Genomic DNA, 20,519 nt, shown 5'->3' with positions numbered 1-20,519 from the left:
ACAGACTATGGCCCTTCATATCCAAAAACTTATGATCACCTTGCTTTTGTTTTTCACAGAGCCTTAAAAACAACATGAAAGCAAACATTTCCATCTGGAGCAAATGAATTATAAGGGTTGAAAATTATATTCATGAATCTGAATATAATGATCTGAAAATGGCACTATCAAAAAATCCTGTGAGACTCATTTTAGTATACAATTTACTTATAAGGGCTGAATCAACAACAACAAAGAGTTGTGGTCTTATTTTAATGAAATAAAAGCAGAGAAATAAAAAAAAATGCATGCTCTCTTAAATTCTTGACTACATTGAACTTTAAACATTCCTATCATATTTTAAAATAGATATAAATCCTATAGAGCATGCAATCATTGCTTTTAAAAGTTTAAAAGGCTATACTGGAAAACTCATTAGCAGAATCAAATATGATGTGGGACTGCCCGTGTCTCCTGACCATGCTGTGATGTGTCACACGATTCAGCAGAGAGCAGCTGGGCACATCTGGCACTTCCTTGCCATGGCAGGGGAAGGAACAGAGCTGAGTAGCATGCAGGCCAGTCAAAATTTACTTAGAAAGTGATTGTACATGTACAACTTGCTTGGGTAACCCGGGTAAAAGTGATGGCACGAGCCTCTGGCTGGTTAAAAAACACCAGAGTTGCATTCTTGATGGCTCCAGCTTGGTTTTACCCCTGTGAGAAGTAAGAATGGTAAGCAGTGAAGGTCAGAGTATGATATTGCTAGATTGTGCTTTGGAATTCAACTTCAAATATGATTCTTAAGAGCATTTATTCTATATCCTCACCTCGGAAGACAATAAAACCTTTTATAAACAAAATTGTAAAAACTCGGTTATATAAATATTCCAAGAAATCATGATTACGTGAACTTTAAAAATATAAAAACAAAATTCTACATTACGATCTTGTCACAAGATTTGTATGATTCCAAGTTTTTCCAATATAAAAAGATCACTGTTTTGAAATCTATACCTTTAATTCTCTTACATTTTTTCATGCAAAGCTTTATATTTGTTTCCATACCATCTCATTTATGTTAGTGACCAAAATATATAGATATAATGGATTTAGATATAGATGTATAAATATATATGTTACAAATATAATAACAGCAATTCATATCTTTATCTCTAACAAGAATTTTAGGGATCATTTCTCCCAATTGTACTTCAGCTCATTATACAATATGACAAATATGAATGCAAGGAGCAGAGTGACTAGAGTTTTCAAATACCATCTAAGTTAATGATTAATTTATTGCCTCTTCTTAAATCAGAAATATATTGCAGGGATTTTTGTTGTTGTTTTGTTTTTTAGTGAGAAATGTATCACTCTGTTGGTTAGGTTGTATGATTTCTTACTTTGTCAGCAAAAAGAAAGGATATTCTGTGCTCTTCAAAGCATAGCTCAGTGTTCTTTTTCTACTTGTGGTCAAAAACTTAGAAGCATGAACCAAAATGTCACTTTATGGATATGTTACTTTTCATTTGTGTGTGTGTATGTGTATGTGTATGTGTGCAATAGTTATTAAGACAGAATAACCCAGCCAACATAAATATGCATGTGAAATGTGACCTATGTTCAGTGCCAGCAGTTTTGAGAAATTTCAGGTTAAAACTGAACTTTGCTGGAATTTAAACCCACTGTATTATGTTAGAACATGCTAATTTTTTGCTTTTATTTTTAAGAACAATGTACTTTTAATCTTTGTGTGAGCATATATGAGAATTGCCCTATTACTTTTTCAAGGGTTTTTTTAGTACTAATTTAAAACATCATCCATATAAAATGTGTTGAATTTATTTCTACTTTTTGAAATAATCTGAAATTTTATCCTAGCTTTATAAAAGTCTTTAGTTTTTCTATTTAGTTTGATGAATTTTTCCAGCTATTTTACATAATTTTAATTTCATTACATTCTATTATTGGTTTCCATGTATCCAAAATTTAGCTTGGAAGAGGATAGAATGGTTATAAAAAGAGTCACCAAAAAGGAATTTTTGTTCAGATGATAAAATGTTTTCCAGAACTTAATAATGAAGTCATTGTGTCTCCACACACCAAATGTATGATTTTCTAGCAATTAAGAAGATATGACAATGAGGTGATATTCTTCTAAGCAACCATTTGAAATATCTGTGGGCACTATAGAGTTTTTGAAATATTCTGGAAATCAACCTTTTGGTAGAAAGAAATTAAGATATTCAATTTCCATAAATCCAATGTGATAAAATTTATGACATTAATGTAGCAAAAGTTTCTCTGCCTCTTTTTTTTTGTCTTTTGTTTTTTGTTTTTTGGGGTTTTTTAAACCTCTTCTTGACCCCAAGCTACTCTTGTCCCTAATCTTACCTTATTTTCTCTTCATTTTAACTTCATTGGTAAGTTGCTCTATTTTCAGGGAATCAGGTAATTATGAAATCTGCATTATCAAATCTGTTTTTAAACCCTGATTTCTCCTCCAGGGTTTTACTCCCAATACGATCACTTGTAATTCAGGATATTCCAATTGAATTCTTCCTCTTCCTACTTAAACCTGGTAACCTTTCTAAGAAGGTCATTTCAGTGGCATTACTGTTTTTCCAGTTTCCCGGAGTCTTTCTTTACTAGTTTGTCAAACTGCCAGGTCTCAGTGCCCATACTTATTACCTTAGCCCAGAATTTCATCACCTCATTGCTATCAAATGATTGTTACCACATTCCCCAAGATAAATTCACTGATACCAAACAAACTTGCCTAAAACATCACTTTCCCCTGCTTCAGAACAAATAGCTCCTTATTGACTGTATCACCAATTCTAAACTTTTCCACTTCAAAGATTTTACATTCTGAAACACCTTACTCACCCAAACATATTTTCCAGTATCTTCTCAGCCAGTACTTTATTCATGCTGATTGTTCCACTGTTACACCTTAATACTAAGCCCATTCTCAACTGTGAGTTTCCTTTGGTAGGGTTTTGCTTTGGCTTCCTGATCATATATTTGACCCAAACTTGGACGCCTATTTCAATTTTATCTCTTCCGTTTAGCAGCTTGCTATGTTCTTGCTGTTTCTCACTATCTCTAATTTTTATATTCAGTCCTGCAGGATAAAACTTTTTAATAGGTCTTGAATGATTTTAAGAATTAATGTTAGCTTCCTCAAAGATGTTGAGATTTCCCAAAAGGGGTTATATTACAGAGTTCTCCTTTAACTCTTCCTTACTCTTAGTAGCCCAGCAGAGTGCTGAATTTACAGAAAGTGCGCAATAAGTGCTCATTAATTAATTGGTGTTTTTTCTTAAATAGGTCTATTTTAGGGATGAAAAATAAAATTAGAATTAAATTCTTATTTTATCAGAATGAGCAATTTGTAAATTAGAATTGAGCTCATTAAGCAGACTTTGAGTGGAATTCCAAGAATATTATACCTCATTTTGCATGTATTTGTACCTCTTAAAAATATTTTCAAATTTGGTATTATAATATATCTCAGAAGTGCTGAAATGCCTGAAAGAAAGGATCAGGAGCTATGAGTTATGACATTGTCAACTACTTATTACTTATACAAATTCTATTGATACCATTCTTAAAAAGAGAGGTTTTTAAAATATGCTCACAAAATCAGACATCATTGGTCTGATTTCTGTGGTGATGAATATCATACCCTTAAGCTAAAATCTGTCTTTTATAATTCTGTACTGGACTTACTTCCTACTGGGATGTTAGAAGTCCAAAAATGAATAGTAGTAAAAATTTTAATGTTGTTTTTCACAACGCAAAACTGCAGAATTAATACCATTAAGTGGCTATTGTGGGATCCTATTAATTCTAATCACACAGTAGGAACAATTCCCTTTCTTCTTTGTTTTATTTTGAACAACAGTAATATGACAATAAGAGCAGATTTTCAACTTTTACTTCTTAACTGTAATCCTCAAGTGGAGGTTCTCTAAGTAGCTCTTAGCATTTTTCAAGTTAATCTGGAATACCTTATAGATTTGCTCACCCTTGGGAAAAATGTAACCAGTGCTTCTTGCACTGTCCTAATATGTGTAATACTTTCATAAATGAATAACACTCTGTCATAGTCAATAAACCTTCAGAGGTGAACAAAAGCTACACAAAACTTTCACATTAAAAAAATCATAGCAAAACCTAATATAGAAGGTAAGGAGATGACACTTTCACAATGATCAACAAAATATGGTTCACTGATTCATCTAAAGAGCATAACGTAGTGTAGAATAGAATGTGTTAAATAAGGTTGATGTTTTGACAGGCCACAATTTTTAGCCAGATTTTCAAACTGTCAAGAAGATGAATATACTAATTACACAGAATGATGATTTCCTGTGGAAAGTTGGAATTTGTATGAATGGATTTCCCAATAAAGAATATCTCATAATTTTCCAACATTGTCATATATATGACTTTCAGTATACTTTTTAATAATGCATATAAGCATAATGAAAATACTAAATAACCATAATGCATGGTTATTATAGGAAATGCCACAAAAACTTCAAAGGCATTCTTACCTCTTTGCTTTCTTCTAGTTCTGACTCACTGCTAAACTCTTCGGTATTTAAGTTTTCGAAGTCAGACTCTCCAACAGCAATTGGCACTGTTACAGTGAGGCTGGGGTTGTTTATGAATGACATATAATCATTTTCATCGATTACATATTTTTCAACACTGCTTCCGGTACCTACACCACTGGTGGTTCCATTCCCATCTTTAAGATAATTAAGTTCTTTGCTGATTTCTATTCCAGTATTATTGGAGATGCAGCTGTCTATTTTGTTGCCTTCATGGACCTCTATAACTTTTGGCTTTCTAAAAAAGGTTTTTCTGAAACACTCCCGTATCTTACTTTTCACATAATCAATTCCCTTTTGCATCCTTCCTACTGCAATCTGGAGATTGTTCATTTCATTATCATCATCAGTAGCAGCAAGATTGTCTGAGCTAAATGAACTCAACAATAAGGCCAGAAAGAGGTTCAGAACCTAAAAGAAAACAAGAAAATTTGCTACATTAATATGAAGTATTCATAAATTAATAACTTAAACAGGGAATTCATAGATCTTTACTAAAATTAATTCAAGAATGCTTACTGTATTTCAGACGCATGTCTTAATCACACACTATTTAAAGGACCTGAAATCTTCTACCTGCCGTAAGGGTGAAACGATAAAACAAGTGCCTTTTCTTTCGTGAAGAAGGACAATAAGAAAACTTCTAAGACTTTAGTTGTCTACTCAGGGTTGCCAGTGAAGAGACAAAAATCCCAATTTATGGTTTTAGCCAATGAGAAAAAAAGATCATTTTAGTCATTTTATTTCATTTTATTAGTTTGTCTAGAGAATGTGTCTAGCTTTGTGTGTATAAATAATGAATTTATTTATTTGATAGCCTAGTGGTATGTGTTAAAACAGTATACTTGTAATATAAATTCCTTCATCCAATGGCCACAAATTTATAACAGCAGAGATTTCTAAATGCAAATATATAAGGTTAACACACTTCCCATCAAAGCAAGAACCCTAGTTTGTTTCCTTATTTCTGTATCAGATTTTGTTCATAATCTAGAGCTTCCTAATATACTATTCTGAAAAAAATGCATGTCTACAGTTATTGCATAAACATTCTTAAATTTTTTTTAATTTTTATTTATTTTTGAGAGAGAGAGACAGAGTGAGAGCAGGGGAGGGGGAGAGAAAAAGGGAGATACAGAGTCCAAAGCAGGCTCCAGGCTTACAGGCCATGAGATCATGACCTAAGCTGAAGTCAGATGCTTAACTGACTGAGCCACCCAGGCATCCCTCCACAAGCATTCTTTTAAGCAGTCTAACTGGAAATGTACCTCTCAAAGGAAAGGTTCAGTATGATGGCATAAAGAACACTTTGTCCACACATAATTGAGAAACTTATGCATCAAAACACATAAATATGCAAATTGTGCTTTTACATTTGTGCTTTTAGGTCAGAACTGAAAGTAAGCTTTTAAAAGCTTGTCAGTGTCCATACATATGAAACCTTAAACTGCAATAACTTATTTTCTTTTAATAAAGTAAATTCAGGGAAGGATATATTTAGACCATTTCCAAGGCATTTGAATAATTACAATACATAGCTACAATATAATAGCCTATTTTATTGAAATTTATCTTCAAAATTTGGTAATGTGCAACTTATGCCTCTGAGTGAGCCAACAATATGAACTATGAATGTGCAAAGATCAATTTCAATATAAAATAGACAGTTATATTTTTAGATTTACTGGAGATCATTTTCTTCTCAAAGTAAAGATAGGATAAAAAAATAATTCAAGCCTTAACAGTAATATTGGGATTAAATTATTCTTCATAAAAGCATTTCTTTGAAAAAGAAAAACAAAAAGAAAAAAACTAATATTTTTGCTCCCAAACTTTCACAAATGTACCTCAGTTAATCCTCACACCAGCCGTAAGATTTCAGCTCTGTTATTCCAGTGTCAGAGTTGGGAAACTTTGGGCTCAGAGAAGCTAAGGAACTCCCCCAAACTCAGAGTGCTAGTCCTGGGATTTGAGTCTAAGTTACTGAAGATCAAACCAGAGCTGTCTATTGCATCAGGCCACCTTCCTTGCTACAGTTTGATCTTGTTCTTAAATATGAGCATTTGTAATACATACGTACCACAAGGTTTCCAATGACCATGACCAACATGAAAACAATAAGGCACATGGTTTGGCCAGCGACCTCCATACAGTCCCACATGGTTTCTATCCACTCTCCACATAGCACGCGGAACACAATCAGAAAGGAGTGAAAGAAGTCATTCATGTGCCAGCGTGGAAGTTGACAGTCACTGGAGATCTTGCAGACACATTCTTTGTAGCTTTTACCAAACAGCTGCATGCCAACCACAGCAAAAATGAAGACAATAATGGCCAACACCAAGGTGAGATTACCTAGAGCCCCCACAGAATTGCCAATGATCTTTATCAGCATATTCAGGGTGGGCCAGGATTTTGCCAACTTGAAAACTCGAAGCTGTAATTAAGTGAAAAAATACTCTCAGTATAATTACAATATAATTTTAGAAGTTAGTTAGACATTGTTTTATTAGTATACCATATTATAGACCTACTTCTGAGGGATATGAAAATCTCAAACCATACTAAAATTCAAATCCAGAAAAAAAGAGTTAACAATGCTAGAATTGTAAATCAAGTCATATCGTTTAAATGTAAAAGTAAAAGAAAATATTTCAGAATAAATAAAACATTCTGATTAATCAGCAGATATATCCCTAGAAACAAATTAATATTTTGATTACAGTGTTTTAAATTGGATTGGGTAAACTAATGTCACCCTCAGACTACATTTTAGAGTAAAAAGAAATATTAAAAATCTGAGTTATATATTTTAATGGATATTTATAAAATAAAACTAAAATAAACAAATTTGATTTAAAAAACTTACATGAAGTCTTCCTTTCAATTTGAAAAAAATACACATTTTACTTAATTTCCAATAAAATTTTACATATTTTGAAATAATTTTTTTTGACAAATATAAAAACGTTTGTTATACCATTGTTTTAAATGCTAATGGTATCAAATATTTTCCTACATGTTCCTTTAAAGTAGTTCCCACTAATATAAGTAAGGTTGATAAAAAGCTAAGATTATGGGCACCTAGGTGGTTCAGTTGGTTAAGCCTCTGACTCTTGATTTTGGCTCAGGTCATGATTTCACGGTTCGTGAGATCTAGCCCTGCATTGGGCTCTGCACTATCAGTGCAGATTTGGGATTCTCTCTCTCTCTCTGCCCCTCCCCCACTCATGCTCTATCTCTTTCTCAAAATAAACATTAAAAAAAATAAGAATATTCACATATCTTTAAAAAAAAGCTAAGATTAATTGAGGCCTGAAGTTTTTATTTGCATTTCTTTACAGAGTTGAAACAAAAAAAAATGTTAATGAATTTAAAACATAATTTTAGACGCACATGTGTTTTTAAATTTACCCTCTATAACTAATCATTATGAAATGCTTCAACCATTTTTATCATTCTTAGTTTTAAAGGGAATATTTATGTATTTTCTTAGAGTATCATGCATATTGATGTAGATTTAAAATATTATTAAAGTAAATATAAGATACACATTGATTCATTTTCAAAATAAATTTTATGCCAGTGACAGAATATAAACATAGTCTAAGTAGATACCAATCTGAATGATCTCAGTACAGACAATCCCTCCACATTGGCCAGGCCAAGCTCCATCAAACTAAGGCTGACAATAATTCCATCAAAGATATTCCAGCCCTCTTGGAAATAATAATATGGATCCATGGCAATAATCTTGAGAACCATTTCTGCTGTGAAGATCCCAGTGAAGACCTAAAGTAAAATAGAGATCACAGACATTGAAAAAAACTTTTGACACTGCAAGAATCTGTAAAGAATATTAAATAGTCATGAGTAAAAATACTTAAAATGGAGAAATGTGATAAACTGTTTAGCATTTTTTTCCAGGGGACTATTTATTTTATTTAACAAATATGCTTAGATTTAACAAAACTGCTAGCTATCCAAGAAAATGCTGGTTTGAAAACATTTCCTCATTCACATTTTAAATCTGATACTAAATAGTAACTACTGAATTCCAGCCCTTTTTGGTACATCACACTTCTCCCATAATCACAGTGAATTTTGTTTTTAGTATTATTGCATTAGGAACAAATCTATATATTATTTGAAGTTACTGTAAATTTATTTTAAGTTTGGTAAAAAGCATATTTTATACTTGATTTTTGTGTGTTTTTTTCAGGGACATCATCTTTTTTCTATAATTTAAAAAATATTCCTGAAATAAGAGTGAGGTTGCCACAAATGTTTTATAATAATAATCTCTGGATGCATGCCTCAGAATTAAGGTTAATGGATTAATAGAGCAAGGAGCTGCAGATTTAATTGAAAGCAGCAGGAGAACATTCTCAGTGTGCATACACTCACAGTAAAAATTAATAAATTACTTGAGTGGTTGGAAGAATGTTCGACAATAGAAAGAAAATGAAACAAACTCAAAAAAAAAATTTAACTCAAAATCACAGGCAAAGAGACCCAGGGGCATGAAGAGTTATGAAATTACTCTTGCAAATAATCTTTTAAAGCAATTATCTTAAATATAGGTGATAGCTGCATTTTCTGACTGTAAAGTCAAGCTTACCATTTACAGGGTAAATCAGCCTCTACCTTGAAGGAACTCTGTCAAAATAGCAGTATCCAAAATTATTTGGTTTCCTAAACATCAGGTTAATTAAAAAGAACTACTGATTCACTCTTAGAAATGTGTAAATGCAGCTAATATGTTATTTTCCTAAACACAGAAAGATCTAAGGGAAATACCCCTTCCCAAAAAAATAGCTTAATTTCAGTTCATCTTTCATTCACTCAAGTGGAAATAAAATGTATTTCAAGTAATCTTAATGCATGAAAATCCAGATATATGGTGGAATGCACACTGAAAATTATTTTTTTATCTTATAGAATGACTCACCGTAAGATATTTTTCCCTGATGAATGTAAAATAAATTTTGATTTAGAGAAATTTTATTTCTTATACGAAGTCTCAGGAGCAGCTAACTATTTGAATTAGCAGCCTAATTATAGAAATACATTAAACTGAGGTAGAAACTATCCAGGTAAATCATCTACAAATATTTCTTTCTACAGAGAAATCATAAGGCGATCTTTTCAGCTCTTTTGAAATGACTGAATCTTCTGCATTATACAAGCTTATACCTTAGGGGTGCCTGGGTGGCTCAGTTGGCCAAGTGCTCAACTCTTGATTTGGACTCAGGTCATGATCTCACAGTTCGTGAGATCAAGCTCCATGTCAGACTCTGAACTGACATTGTGAAACCTGCTTGGGATTCACTCTCTTCCTCTCTGTCCCTCTCCCGCGCTCACGCGTTTTCTCTCTCTCTCTCTCAAAATAAATAAATAAATATTTTTAAAAATCCCTATACCTTAAACATACATTCTTTCATCTAATGTAACCCCAGCATGAAACTCCTTTCATTTTAATTATAGTTTGCAATTTAAAATTATATCTATTTATATCCTTAAATGTTTTCAATTTAAGCCCTAAACATCATTTGTATTGTTTTTTGGTACATTTTAGTCTAGTTTAGCATTGTCAGTGATTAGGAATTCTTAAAAATTCCTTCTCATTCTAGCAAAGGTCAGTCTAGCATACTGATTTAATGCCTATGCTTACATGATTTTAAAACTCCATCAAAAAAATTCTAAGGACAAAAAGAACTGGCAACCTCTAAATCTGTATTAGATTATGTAAATAATGCCCATGTATGGTTTGTAAACAACACTAATGTATGGTTTATAAATATACATTCAGCCACCTTTGAATATTCTACATCACAAAAATTTTTAAGATTAAAAACAATTAATAAAAACCTTACTGAATGTCTATTGTTTGGCCTTAGCCTAATTCTATCTTGTTTTCTGCAGAAAACAAGTTTGTCTTTGAAACTTTAGATTATATGCTTCTGTGGCCACTCATTCATTCAGAAAAAAACTGCTAAACACCTACTAAACGGTAGACATTTTGCTGGACTTTGAAAATATAGTAGAAATTAGGATATATAAACCTGAGACTGTATAAACCAAGTCATTTAGGCTGATACATTTCCTTTTTTTTAATGTTTATTTATTTATTTTGAGAGAGAGAGCATGAGCAGGGTAGAAAATCAGAAGGGGAAGGAGAGAGAGGGAGAGACAGAGAGAGACAGAGAGAGACAGAGAGAGAGAGAGAGAGAGAGAGAGAGAGAGAGAGAGAGAATCTCAAGCAGGCTCTATGCTGTCAGTGCAGAGCTGGACATGAGGTTCTGTCTCATGAACCATGAGATCATAACCTGAGCTGAAATCAAGAGCTGGACACTTAACAGACTGAGCTACCCAGGTGCCCCTAGGCTAATACATTTCTTATGGACAATGAATTTATAGGCTTCCTAATCCAGCTTCTTTAATGAGTAGATAAGTTCAATAAAAAGTTCCTAACGCATTGTAGGTGATGACACATGGTAAGTAGTAAAAGTCTAAGTGCTAAGGATAGAGATGAGAATCAGCCTGGGAGTCTAAACCAAGAATAAAGAAATTTGGAGCATTTTGAGTTGTTTTGTGGGGCACAACACTTAGGGTGCTTAGGATGACCAAATATTATAGTTTAAGGTCTTATTTCGGGATGAGAAGGCTTCCTTATTGAGTATTTACTTAGAGAAGAAGGTTATGTTGATGTACATGAAAAAGAGAAATGTTCATCCTAAAAGCTGAAGTTTGCCTATCAATCAGTTTGCTCTCCAGAACGTCTGCTTGCCCAGACTGATGCTCCGGTTTTTTTTTTTTTGTTTTTTTTTTTTGTAGTGAATTTGATGTAACTGTAGCCTACTTTTGCTCTATTGTTATTAGCCTCTTATTTTAATGGTTTTAGTTTTATTATTCCCATGCCTCTTGGATACACATCTTTAAATATTTGTTGTTGTTGATCGGTGGGGGAGGTGAAATTGAAATATACTTAAAGAAAAATTTTGGGGCGCCTGGGTGGCGCAGTCGGTTGAGCGTCCGACTTCAGCCAGGTCACGATCTCGCGGTCGGTGAGTTTGAGCCCCGCGTCGGGCTCTGGGCTGATGGCTCAGAGCCTGGAGCCAGTTTCCGATTCTGTGTCTCCCTCTCTCTCTTCCCCCTCCCCCGTTCATGTTCTGTCTCTCTCTGTCCCAAAAATAAATAAACGTTGAAAAAAAAAATTAAAAAAAAAAAAAAAGAAAAATTATGGGAAATCATTTAACATTTATGGTGTTCCTTTCCCTCATCTGTCAAATGAGGATATTCATTGAGATGACTCATCAGGTCTGTATCTAAAATTCTTGGATTTCTGTCAGCATTGTATTGCCTACCAAATTTTATTCAGAAATTGGTGACAACAATTATTACACAAGAGCCTCATGATAAGTTTTTAGTTTGGAGACAAGATAGCTTTGTATTATATTAGGAAAGGGGCTAAATGGCCAGATAGCACCTTCATTGATGCAAAATGCCTCTCAGGTAAATTTTAGGATTTGGCTCCCAAGTGTTTAATCTTTCAATAAGCAAAAGGTTTTTTTTTTTTTCCTTCAAAGAGTTATCATGTCCCTATCCTGAGATTTTAAATTTATACTCTATTCCACACCATTTAATTGAAATAATTTAGCTAATTGTGTTTCTTTAGGCTTTTATATGCAAATAACCTGTGAAACCCTTAGTACAAGTACCATGTTCCAAGTTCCCTTCAGCATCCAGCAGAATAAAAGGATATCATGGACTCTTAATCATTGGTTAAAATGAGAGTTATAGTAAGAAAAGTAATCAGTATAGGAGCTACAGACCTCTATCTGTATTCGTTGAAGAGTTACAGGTTAGTTGGAAATGTTTGTATGATGAAGAAGTTGTCTAATCTGCTATGATTGATGGAAGATTTTTTGCTTATAAAATCTCTTAAGGTGGGTGCATTAGTTTTATAATGGTTAAAACAAAAACAAAATAGAGCATCTTAGAGAAACTCAACAGATATTTGAAGTCTCTCGATACTCAAGTTTGATCAACCCAATCAGTAGAGAAGTGATGTGCTTTTTATGTGCTCCAGAAACAGGATACAAATGGGGCACATTGATCTAAATAAAGCTGGTATGCTTTATTTTTATGGTATAAAAATAAGTCTTTTTTGGTATGTTCCTTTGCTAACAATTCAACCAAAACCTAAATGTCCTTATTTATAAGGTATTATATAATCATTTGAGGACTAATAACTCTCCATAGAAACTAAATTTATTTAAATGAGTGAACTATAAACTCCACAAAATACCATGCATGGTGTAAACTATAAACTCCACACAATATAACCATGCATGGTGTAAAATAGAGTCCAAAGTCAACTAAGTACCCAAGATATAAAGAATATATTCTGTCCTTCTCTCCCTCCCTCTCTCTTCCTCTCTCTGTCTCTGTCTCTTTCTCCTTATATAGATTTTTTACATATTATTTACATATAATTAAACATATAAATTTTCATATATAAATATTTATTATAAAGCTTGTTATGGGTATAAAATATGATACTATATGAGAGGCTATGAAATGGCTTATATATGATATTAATAATAACAAAGATATTTTGGTTAATACAAATAGTCAGTTTACAAATTCTCCTACTTTCATGATTGGTAATAGTTAACTCAGGTCTGTTTCCTGTCATGTCCACTCTGTATCTTGATGAGCCTTGTTTCCCCCCTGTTAACCTCAGCTTACCAATGGTTCTACCACAATCTATCAGGCATCAGTCTTCTACCTCATTTCTATACCTCATTATTTCCATTGCTACTCATAAAGTTACAGAATTTTAGAACTGGAAGGGACGTGAAAATCATCTAGTCCGATATATTCTACTCATTAGAGAACAGACCCAAAGATCTAAATGACTTTTTCAAGAGTACCCAATTATTTAGCACGGACAAGTGGACTTCAACCCAGATTTGGTGCTTTAGTCTAGTGCTTTTCCATTCAATCATCCTATAATCCAACCTCTCTTATCCTGTGCTTCCAAACTAGTGCTTCAACATGGGAATTCCATGAAACCTCAATTTCCTGCTTCACTCTGGAAAATTTCCAAAATTTCTTCCTAACTGTTCAACTTCCCTGACCAGTATCTTGGGAAAAATACAGGAGCTAGACCAGAACTGTTTTCTATCAGTATTTCAGAGAAAGGTTAATAGCATATATTAGAGGAAGGAAATTGTTTATTGAGCACATGCTAGATGCCAGGCATAGTATTATTTTCACATTACCTCATTCAGCCTTCACAACAACTCCAGGAGATGGGTATTAGTATATCCGTTTCAAAATAGAAAACAAAGACTCAGATTTTTTATCAGACTTGTCCAGATGCTACATTATTAGTAAGCATTGGCAATGAGGTCAAACCCACTTCCACCCAACTCCAGAGCCCATGTTCTTTCCTGAAAACATGCTACTCAATTGAAGCAGCCCATTTGATTAGGAAACAACCAGTTAGTTATTTATTGAGCTGCAACCATGTAAATACTGTAGGAGATACAAAAGAAAAATGGGACATAACCTTGAAGAATATGAAGAATTGAGATGAGGTAATTTTGATTAGAACACTCTAGATGTGAATGTAGAGAACAGTGAAATATTTTTCCATATGTAAGCATATAAGATGTAAGCATGTAAGCATATGTAAGATGTGGTGTTTGTGTAGTATAGTGACATAACTGTTCTGATGGGCCAATAGTGGCTGATTTAGGAAACAGTGGACAATAAGATGGTATAGAAAGGATGGGGAGTCTTGAAAACCAAATAGGACTGTTGAACCACAAATACAGATAACACTTTAGCAAAGTGCAAGCATACTGAGTGCAGTGTGTTAATATTATTTTAATAGTAGTTATAGGATTAAAAAAGAGATACCTTGAAAGAAGAAATAATGTCTTCATGTCAACTTGTATATAAGAAATAAAGGAGAAGTAAGTCAAAATGGCTATCTGATTTCTATCTTTGAAGTTGAAAGGCTCTTTGAAGCTGGGAGGTTACTACTAGAGGTAACACAAGACTACACTGAAATTGTTAGGACTTTCAATAAGCTGTGAGAAAGATGATCTTTCAGCTGTCACATACTGTGTTTAAAGCTATCCTTGAACAACTATCTGTAACAGTTGGAAATATAGAACTGGGATACAGCTTATACCACAATAGTAGATAATTCCTATCGTTGTTGAGTACATAAAAACATTGAATGGAAAACATAGCCTTAGTAGACATAAGAAGCCCAGAAAAGAAGGCAAAGATAGAGTGATCGGAAAGATCAAGGAACAATCATTTAAGAAAAATCAGTATCACAGGTGTCAAGGATGAAGAAAATCTCAAGAATCAGATGTGTGTTTTACTAAGTCAAATAATGTAGTTAAGTTGAGGCCACTTACTGGGTTGACTTTTACGAAATCGTCTGCCCAGGATTCCCTTTTCAACTGCTGTTGGGAATTGCTCCTCCACCTGTATGATTCCTCAGATCTGTCATGTTTTCACATGGCTCCACCCTGTGCCTCTGATTAAGCCAGAGGTGAGCATCTGACTTAAGCTATACCAAACAAGAGTCCTATCATGAGAGTCTTTGAACTGGAACTGAAAAAGAGATCCAGTCTTTTTCTAGTGCAGATATTACAAGATGTAAAACCAGTGAGGTATGCCTAAACATGTTCCCTGACCCAGAGATAAAAGACAAAGTGAACACTTGGGCTACATCTAAGTCCTTGGTTAAAGCATTTCCTGAAGCCCAACTGCAGAATTACCCTTTATATGGTTTGGTAGTTCATCTTTTTCTTTCCATTTTAGGGGTCAGTCTTTTTATTTTCCTCTTAAGGTAGTTTGAGTTTATTTCTGTCTTGTGCCCCAAAGGAAGCTCTTGAATAATCCTTTTGTTACTTGTTTATCCATTTCAATTTTCTCATATAGATTAAGGAGGAAATGTACTTGTCAACACATACATACACAGATGCCTGCTCAAGTATTTTGAACCAAAAGTATGACTAAATTACAAATGCGTTTTTACTGTTTCTTCACTTAATGTGAATACTACTGAATCATTTTATTAGGTAATTCAATTTGAAACAATTATGTCTTCTTTCGTACAGAAATCAATCTTTATATATTCCCTTCAATGGACATGATTTCTTTAGAGGCTGTGTATATTAAAACAGCATTTTTGTGGAGCTGGAATTAGATATCATGGTTTTTCTAGACCTATACTTCAGCAAGAATGACAGTAAAGATTTAAAAAGTTTACAACTGGTAAGACACCATGGTCAATCAGCATGGACATTGTTCTGACCAATCAGCATTCATACCAGTTGACTTTTAGATCTTATCACTGAGATTCCCTACACAGCACAAAGGGAGTTTTTTTCCTTTGGTCTATATCCCCCATCCTTGTCAAAGGGAATAAGTAAACTTCAAATGAACTTACCAAGTTTCCTACAGTTAATACACTACTGAATTGACCGGTCATTGGGTAGTGCTCCATAGCCATAAAGAGGGTATTTAAGACAATGCAAATAGTGATGGCAAGATCAACAAATGGATCCATGACAATTAAATTCACAAGATGCTTTACTTTTAACCATGCATCACAGCAGTCCCAGATCAAAAACACATTGGCAAATCTGTACCAGCATGGAGGACATTTCTGTCTAGATTCTTCAAGTTCTAGGGGAACAATAAAAAGGAAGAGTAGTAAATAACAATAAAAATGAATTATTGTTGCTCTAGATTATACAATATTTGACAAAATCAGTGCTTCTACCTGGGGATGAAAGTTCATATTACTTAGCTTAAGAAACCTGAGAAGGCAATCCCATTAAATATGTTCACAAATATTCATTGTAAATTTCATATGAAGATACAGACATTTTTTCTTTCTCCTTTAATTAAGTACAGAAAATAAATACCTTCAACTTAATGTTTTGCTTCAAATAAGCTAACTTCATTAGCTAATAACTAGGTAATTATTGATTAAATTGCTCTATTCTTTTTTGAAAACATTTTTTTTTTTAAATGTCAGTAGTGGATCCACCCTCTTAACTTGCAAAGGGTGAACAGAAAGCTACTGTATTTCGCTAGGACATTTACAAAGAGTTATCTTCACTTTAAGAAAAAACTGAATAAAAATAAATGTCCACCATCAAAACAATTTTTAAATAATCTTTACAGAAATAATTAAATGTATCAAACATGTATTATTTCTTTTGAAAGTGCCTTTGTAAGAACACTGTCTAAAGCTATGATTCTTATTAATGTGTGACCAACTCTCTCCTCTGATTGTCTCCACATTAGCATTAATGAGAATGTAGTGTGCCCTTTTTAGTATAGATTCAAACCAAAATCTATTTATGTTATTCATATTTACTCATATTTTTCAGAACTTTAACCTAAAATATTTTTAAAAGTTGCTGGTAATTTTAATTTGTGAAACCTGTTATAATTATTATGTGACTGTTCAGGTATCACATACACCAACAGGACAAGAGACAAAATGTAATTGATATTTTCTAAACACATGTTAAATACACTTATATAAAAGACTTATAAAATTGCAAAACTAATGGAATATCCCTCCAGACTTCATCAACTGGAGACTTATTTAATGAATAAACAGAAGATTAAGAGTTGCTGCCCACTCCGATGTGTCAAAATTAACAAGCATTTGTGTGAGCTCTCCTTTGGAGGAATGTAATGGTTTCTGTACATGTGGAAGATGGAGGAGAGATCTTTTTTTAGGGTCAATGTTAAACACAAGTTTTTATTTATCCAATTTATTTATATGCCTCCTCCAACTACATCACTACCTCCCTGCCCAGAGAACTGACTAAAGCTTGAAAGAGGTGTTTCCTTGTTCTTTTACATACCAAGACTTAACAAGGGAAGTGTTTAATTGTTTAAGGATAATGTAACATAAAGATAAATCCTCACTGACATAAAATCCAGTGGAGTAATACCACTCTGCAGACCAGATAAGGTGTTAAAAAGAAAAAGGGACAATATTACTTTTTGTAACCAGTGTGATAATACCATATTTTACATATCATCTACGTAGGTCTGTTACACAGTTCTGATCTTAGGTAATTGACTTTATTAATTCTATAGGAAGAAGAGATAGTTCCACAAAGCATATAATCATGTAAAGCTGACTATCTTGTGGCTTGCTTCTTACCCTCCATTGTATTGGTCAGGATGCTGGCTATGCTCATGGCTCTTTGCCTTCCAGAGGAATCCTCTAGCATCTCCATTGAAATCTGGTAAGAACTTAGCCTTCTCTTTCTGACTTCTGTTTCAGTGGTGGTGCCCTGCAAACCAAATACTGATGGTTCAAACCACCCTTTCAATGAATAATACAATACCACAGAGCATTTCTTTGGAAAATCATGCTACATGCAATTTTTCCAGTTAATAGTTTTCAAGTAATAATAAAATATTAAATTTATTATTAAGTTAAAAACACCTTTTAAAAATTATCACAAGCGATAGCATTTAACAAGAATTCACCAGTTGGATGCAATTGTATAGGGCAATTTTGTTGCAGGAATATTTTAATTAACCTGTTAGAATTCTCAGAGAAATTTCATAAGCATGCTAAAGTCATATATTGTTTCATTTCATTCAAATGCAGATTATTCTCAGCTTATCTCCATGATTAACAATCAGATCAATCTCCCCCCCCCAAAAGTAGTAGGATTATAATGTTGCAAGGCAGAGTTATTTTCTTTGAAGCTATATTGACATATATGGGCCAACTTTTTTTTCCATGCACAAACACAGATGTACAATGAAATGTGTGTGCTTTCCTGAGATTTCTTTGATTATTTCTATATGCCATCCTATAAGAATCAAAACATTTTAGGGTCATCTTAATAGACATCACAACATTTTAACTTCCCTGTAATATTGATATTTGTGTGGAAACTGCCTATTATCAATATATTGGTCATTATAACATTTAATTTTAAGTGTATGAAATTTCCATTATATTAATAAATTATTGTATAATTCTGTGTGAACATACATTTATAATAACAATTTGGTTGTCACAGTGTCCATTATTTTGTGTTGGTACGTCTACCGAATTTGCAGATGTTTCTTCTCAGGCTCTAAAAACTCTAATGCATTTGAAAGCTAATGGTCTTCTACAGTTCAGTTGGTTCTAAAGATTCTATTGTTTTTCATTCAATAAATCATATAGTATTTTTGAGCATTTCATTTGGGGGAAGCAGGATGGTATAACAGGCTAAACCGCCCAGACTTTGATTATTTCAAATTGGTGTGTAATGTCAGTAGTAGCTAACTTATCTATTATCACCTCTGGCAGAAGTTGTCCAGTAGGTGAGGTTAGAGCTGACGGTCCACCCACCAAGGAAACCACACCATTGCAATCCACAGTGCTGTGCATCTTCCCATTTGCTGGAAGCCCTGGCACCATCCTGGATGACATACTGGCCTGACTAACGTTACTGTTGCGTCGCTCTCCATGTCTGTGCGGCACAAACAGTGAGTCTCTCCTGCTCTCGCTGTCTTCAAATGTACTGTGCTCATCATCAGCAAAGTCATTTTCAGAACCGACATCCTTTGCCCGGCCTCTGAAGCTGAAAATGCTTGTTTTGCTATTGCGTCGTGGGGAAAACAGGGAGCCACGGATACTTAACAGAGACTGAGGAGAGAGCAAGGGAGAAAGGAATTGGGAGTGGGGGGGGAACACAGTTACTTAACAAAAGTCTTAATATTGCAGAATCTGTTTGGATTAGAATAGTCTTGCTCTTAAACACAGGCTCTTAAACACTTGCTCTAAACAAGTTTAGAGAGAACACATATGTTTTGATATTTTTGTTAAAGACTACAATGCAAATTTGGGCATAAAGGGTGTTTTTCTGATTAAGAATTGTGATTTATAATTTACTAAGTTCATGACCATTTATTTCATTTGTTCTTAACTCTAATACTATGAGGTGGATTTTGTTATTATAATGTTATAGGTGTAGAACTGATACAAGAAACGACAAATGATTCTTTTTGGAGGAAGTGGTGGTTAAACAAACAGTAGGTGGCTTTCACTATGAAAAGCTATGATCTGAAGGGCATGCAACTTGGAAAATAAGTTATGGCTAAAGAGAGATTGTTGGCTCAAATTTAAAATATGTATGCCAAATGTGTTACTTCTAGATAATGATTTAAAAGCAAAACTATTATCTCTCTGTTTTCTTTTTTTTGGATTCTAAAAGGAAATTAGTTTACTTTCTTTCTGGATCTGTTGGTCTCTGTCCATGTGGGAATAAAAGTCACGAAACTTACCTATGATGCTGTCTTGCAAATTTGCTAATAGTTTCCCAAATATAGCTACTAGTGATTCACCATGAGAGAATATATGTCATAGCAAACACAACAGAGAGAATTCCTAAACTGCCATATAAATTCTATTATCACTTAAAATTCAACACTAGTTTAAAAAGGCAAGACATATCTACATGACTTTACCAAGGAGGATGAGGTAGAAGATAGCTTATCCTTCTGATCTCGCTTCAATTTTATTAAAAGGAACTGGATGATTCAGAACTTTTTTATTGCATATGTTCTCCAATAAATTGGGTAAATGGTACTGGAAAATGAAGATTTAACATGAAATCCCTTCTTTCACCCTTTTGAATGAATTTTAAACTAGCAACACCAAATATCTCTATTCTGGACTTGGCGATAGTTTAAAAAAAAAACTCTATTCAGTCTGTAGAATCTTTGTTTTTTCTCCTCATCATTAACAATGACATTCCCAGGAGTGCCTGGGTGGCTCTGTCCATCAAATGGCTGACTCTGTCTTGGCTCAGGTCATGATGTCATAGTTGAGCCCTGTGT

General features: G+C 33.6%; 1 protein-coding gene and 1 non-coding gene across 10 annotated transcripts in view; both read right to left on the bottom strand.

The window, feature by feature from the left end:
- LOC125173711 (sodium channel protein type 3 subunit alpha) overlaps positions 1–20,519 on the bottom strand; it is an 82,545-nt gene that overhangs the window by 26,567 nt on the left and 35,459 nt on the right. For 5 of the 9 annotated variants that reach the window (XM_047873194.1, XM_047873196.1, XM_047873190.1 and 2 more), the window contains 6 exons: positions 18,979–19,326; positions 17,836–17,968; positions 16,093–16,331; positions 8,226–8,399; positions 6,688–7,044; positions 4,548–5,018 (listed from right to left, as the gene is read on the bottom strand). In XM_047873194.1, coding sequence (XP_047729150.1) covers positions 4,548–5,018; positions 6,688–7,044; positions 8,226–8,399; positions 16,093–16,331; positions 17,836–17,968; positions 18,979–19,326 — 1,722 coding nt within the window. Of the gene's footprint in view, positions 1–4,547; positions 5,019–6,687; positions 7,045–8,225; positions 8,400–16,092; positions 16,332–17,835; positions 17,969–18,921; positions 19,327–20,519 lie in introns of all 9 variants that reach the window. The other 4 variants (XM_047873193.1, XM_047873191.1, XM_047873188.1 and 1 more) reach the window with 3 other exon arrangements.
- LOC125174283 (small Cajal body-specific RNA 24) lies at positions 16,678–16,803 on the bottom strand. Its single transcript, XR_007155395.1, has one exon. It is a non-coding gene; the product is annotated as a small Cajal body-specific RNA 24 (non-coding RNA).

This window comes from Prionailurus viverrinus, chromosome C1 (assembly GCF_022837055.1).
Source record: "Prionailurus viverrinus isolate Anna chromosome C1, UM_Priviv_1.0, whole genome shotgun sequence".
Lineage (NCBI taxonomy): Eukaryota > Metazoa > Chordata > Mammalia > Carnivora > Felidae > Prionailurus > Prionailurus viverrinus.
This window is presented reverse-complemented; position numbering and strand designations above follow the sequence as displayed.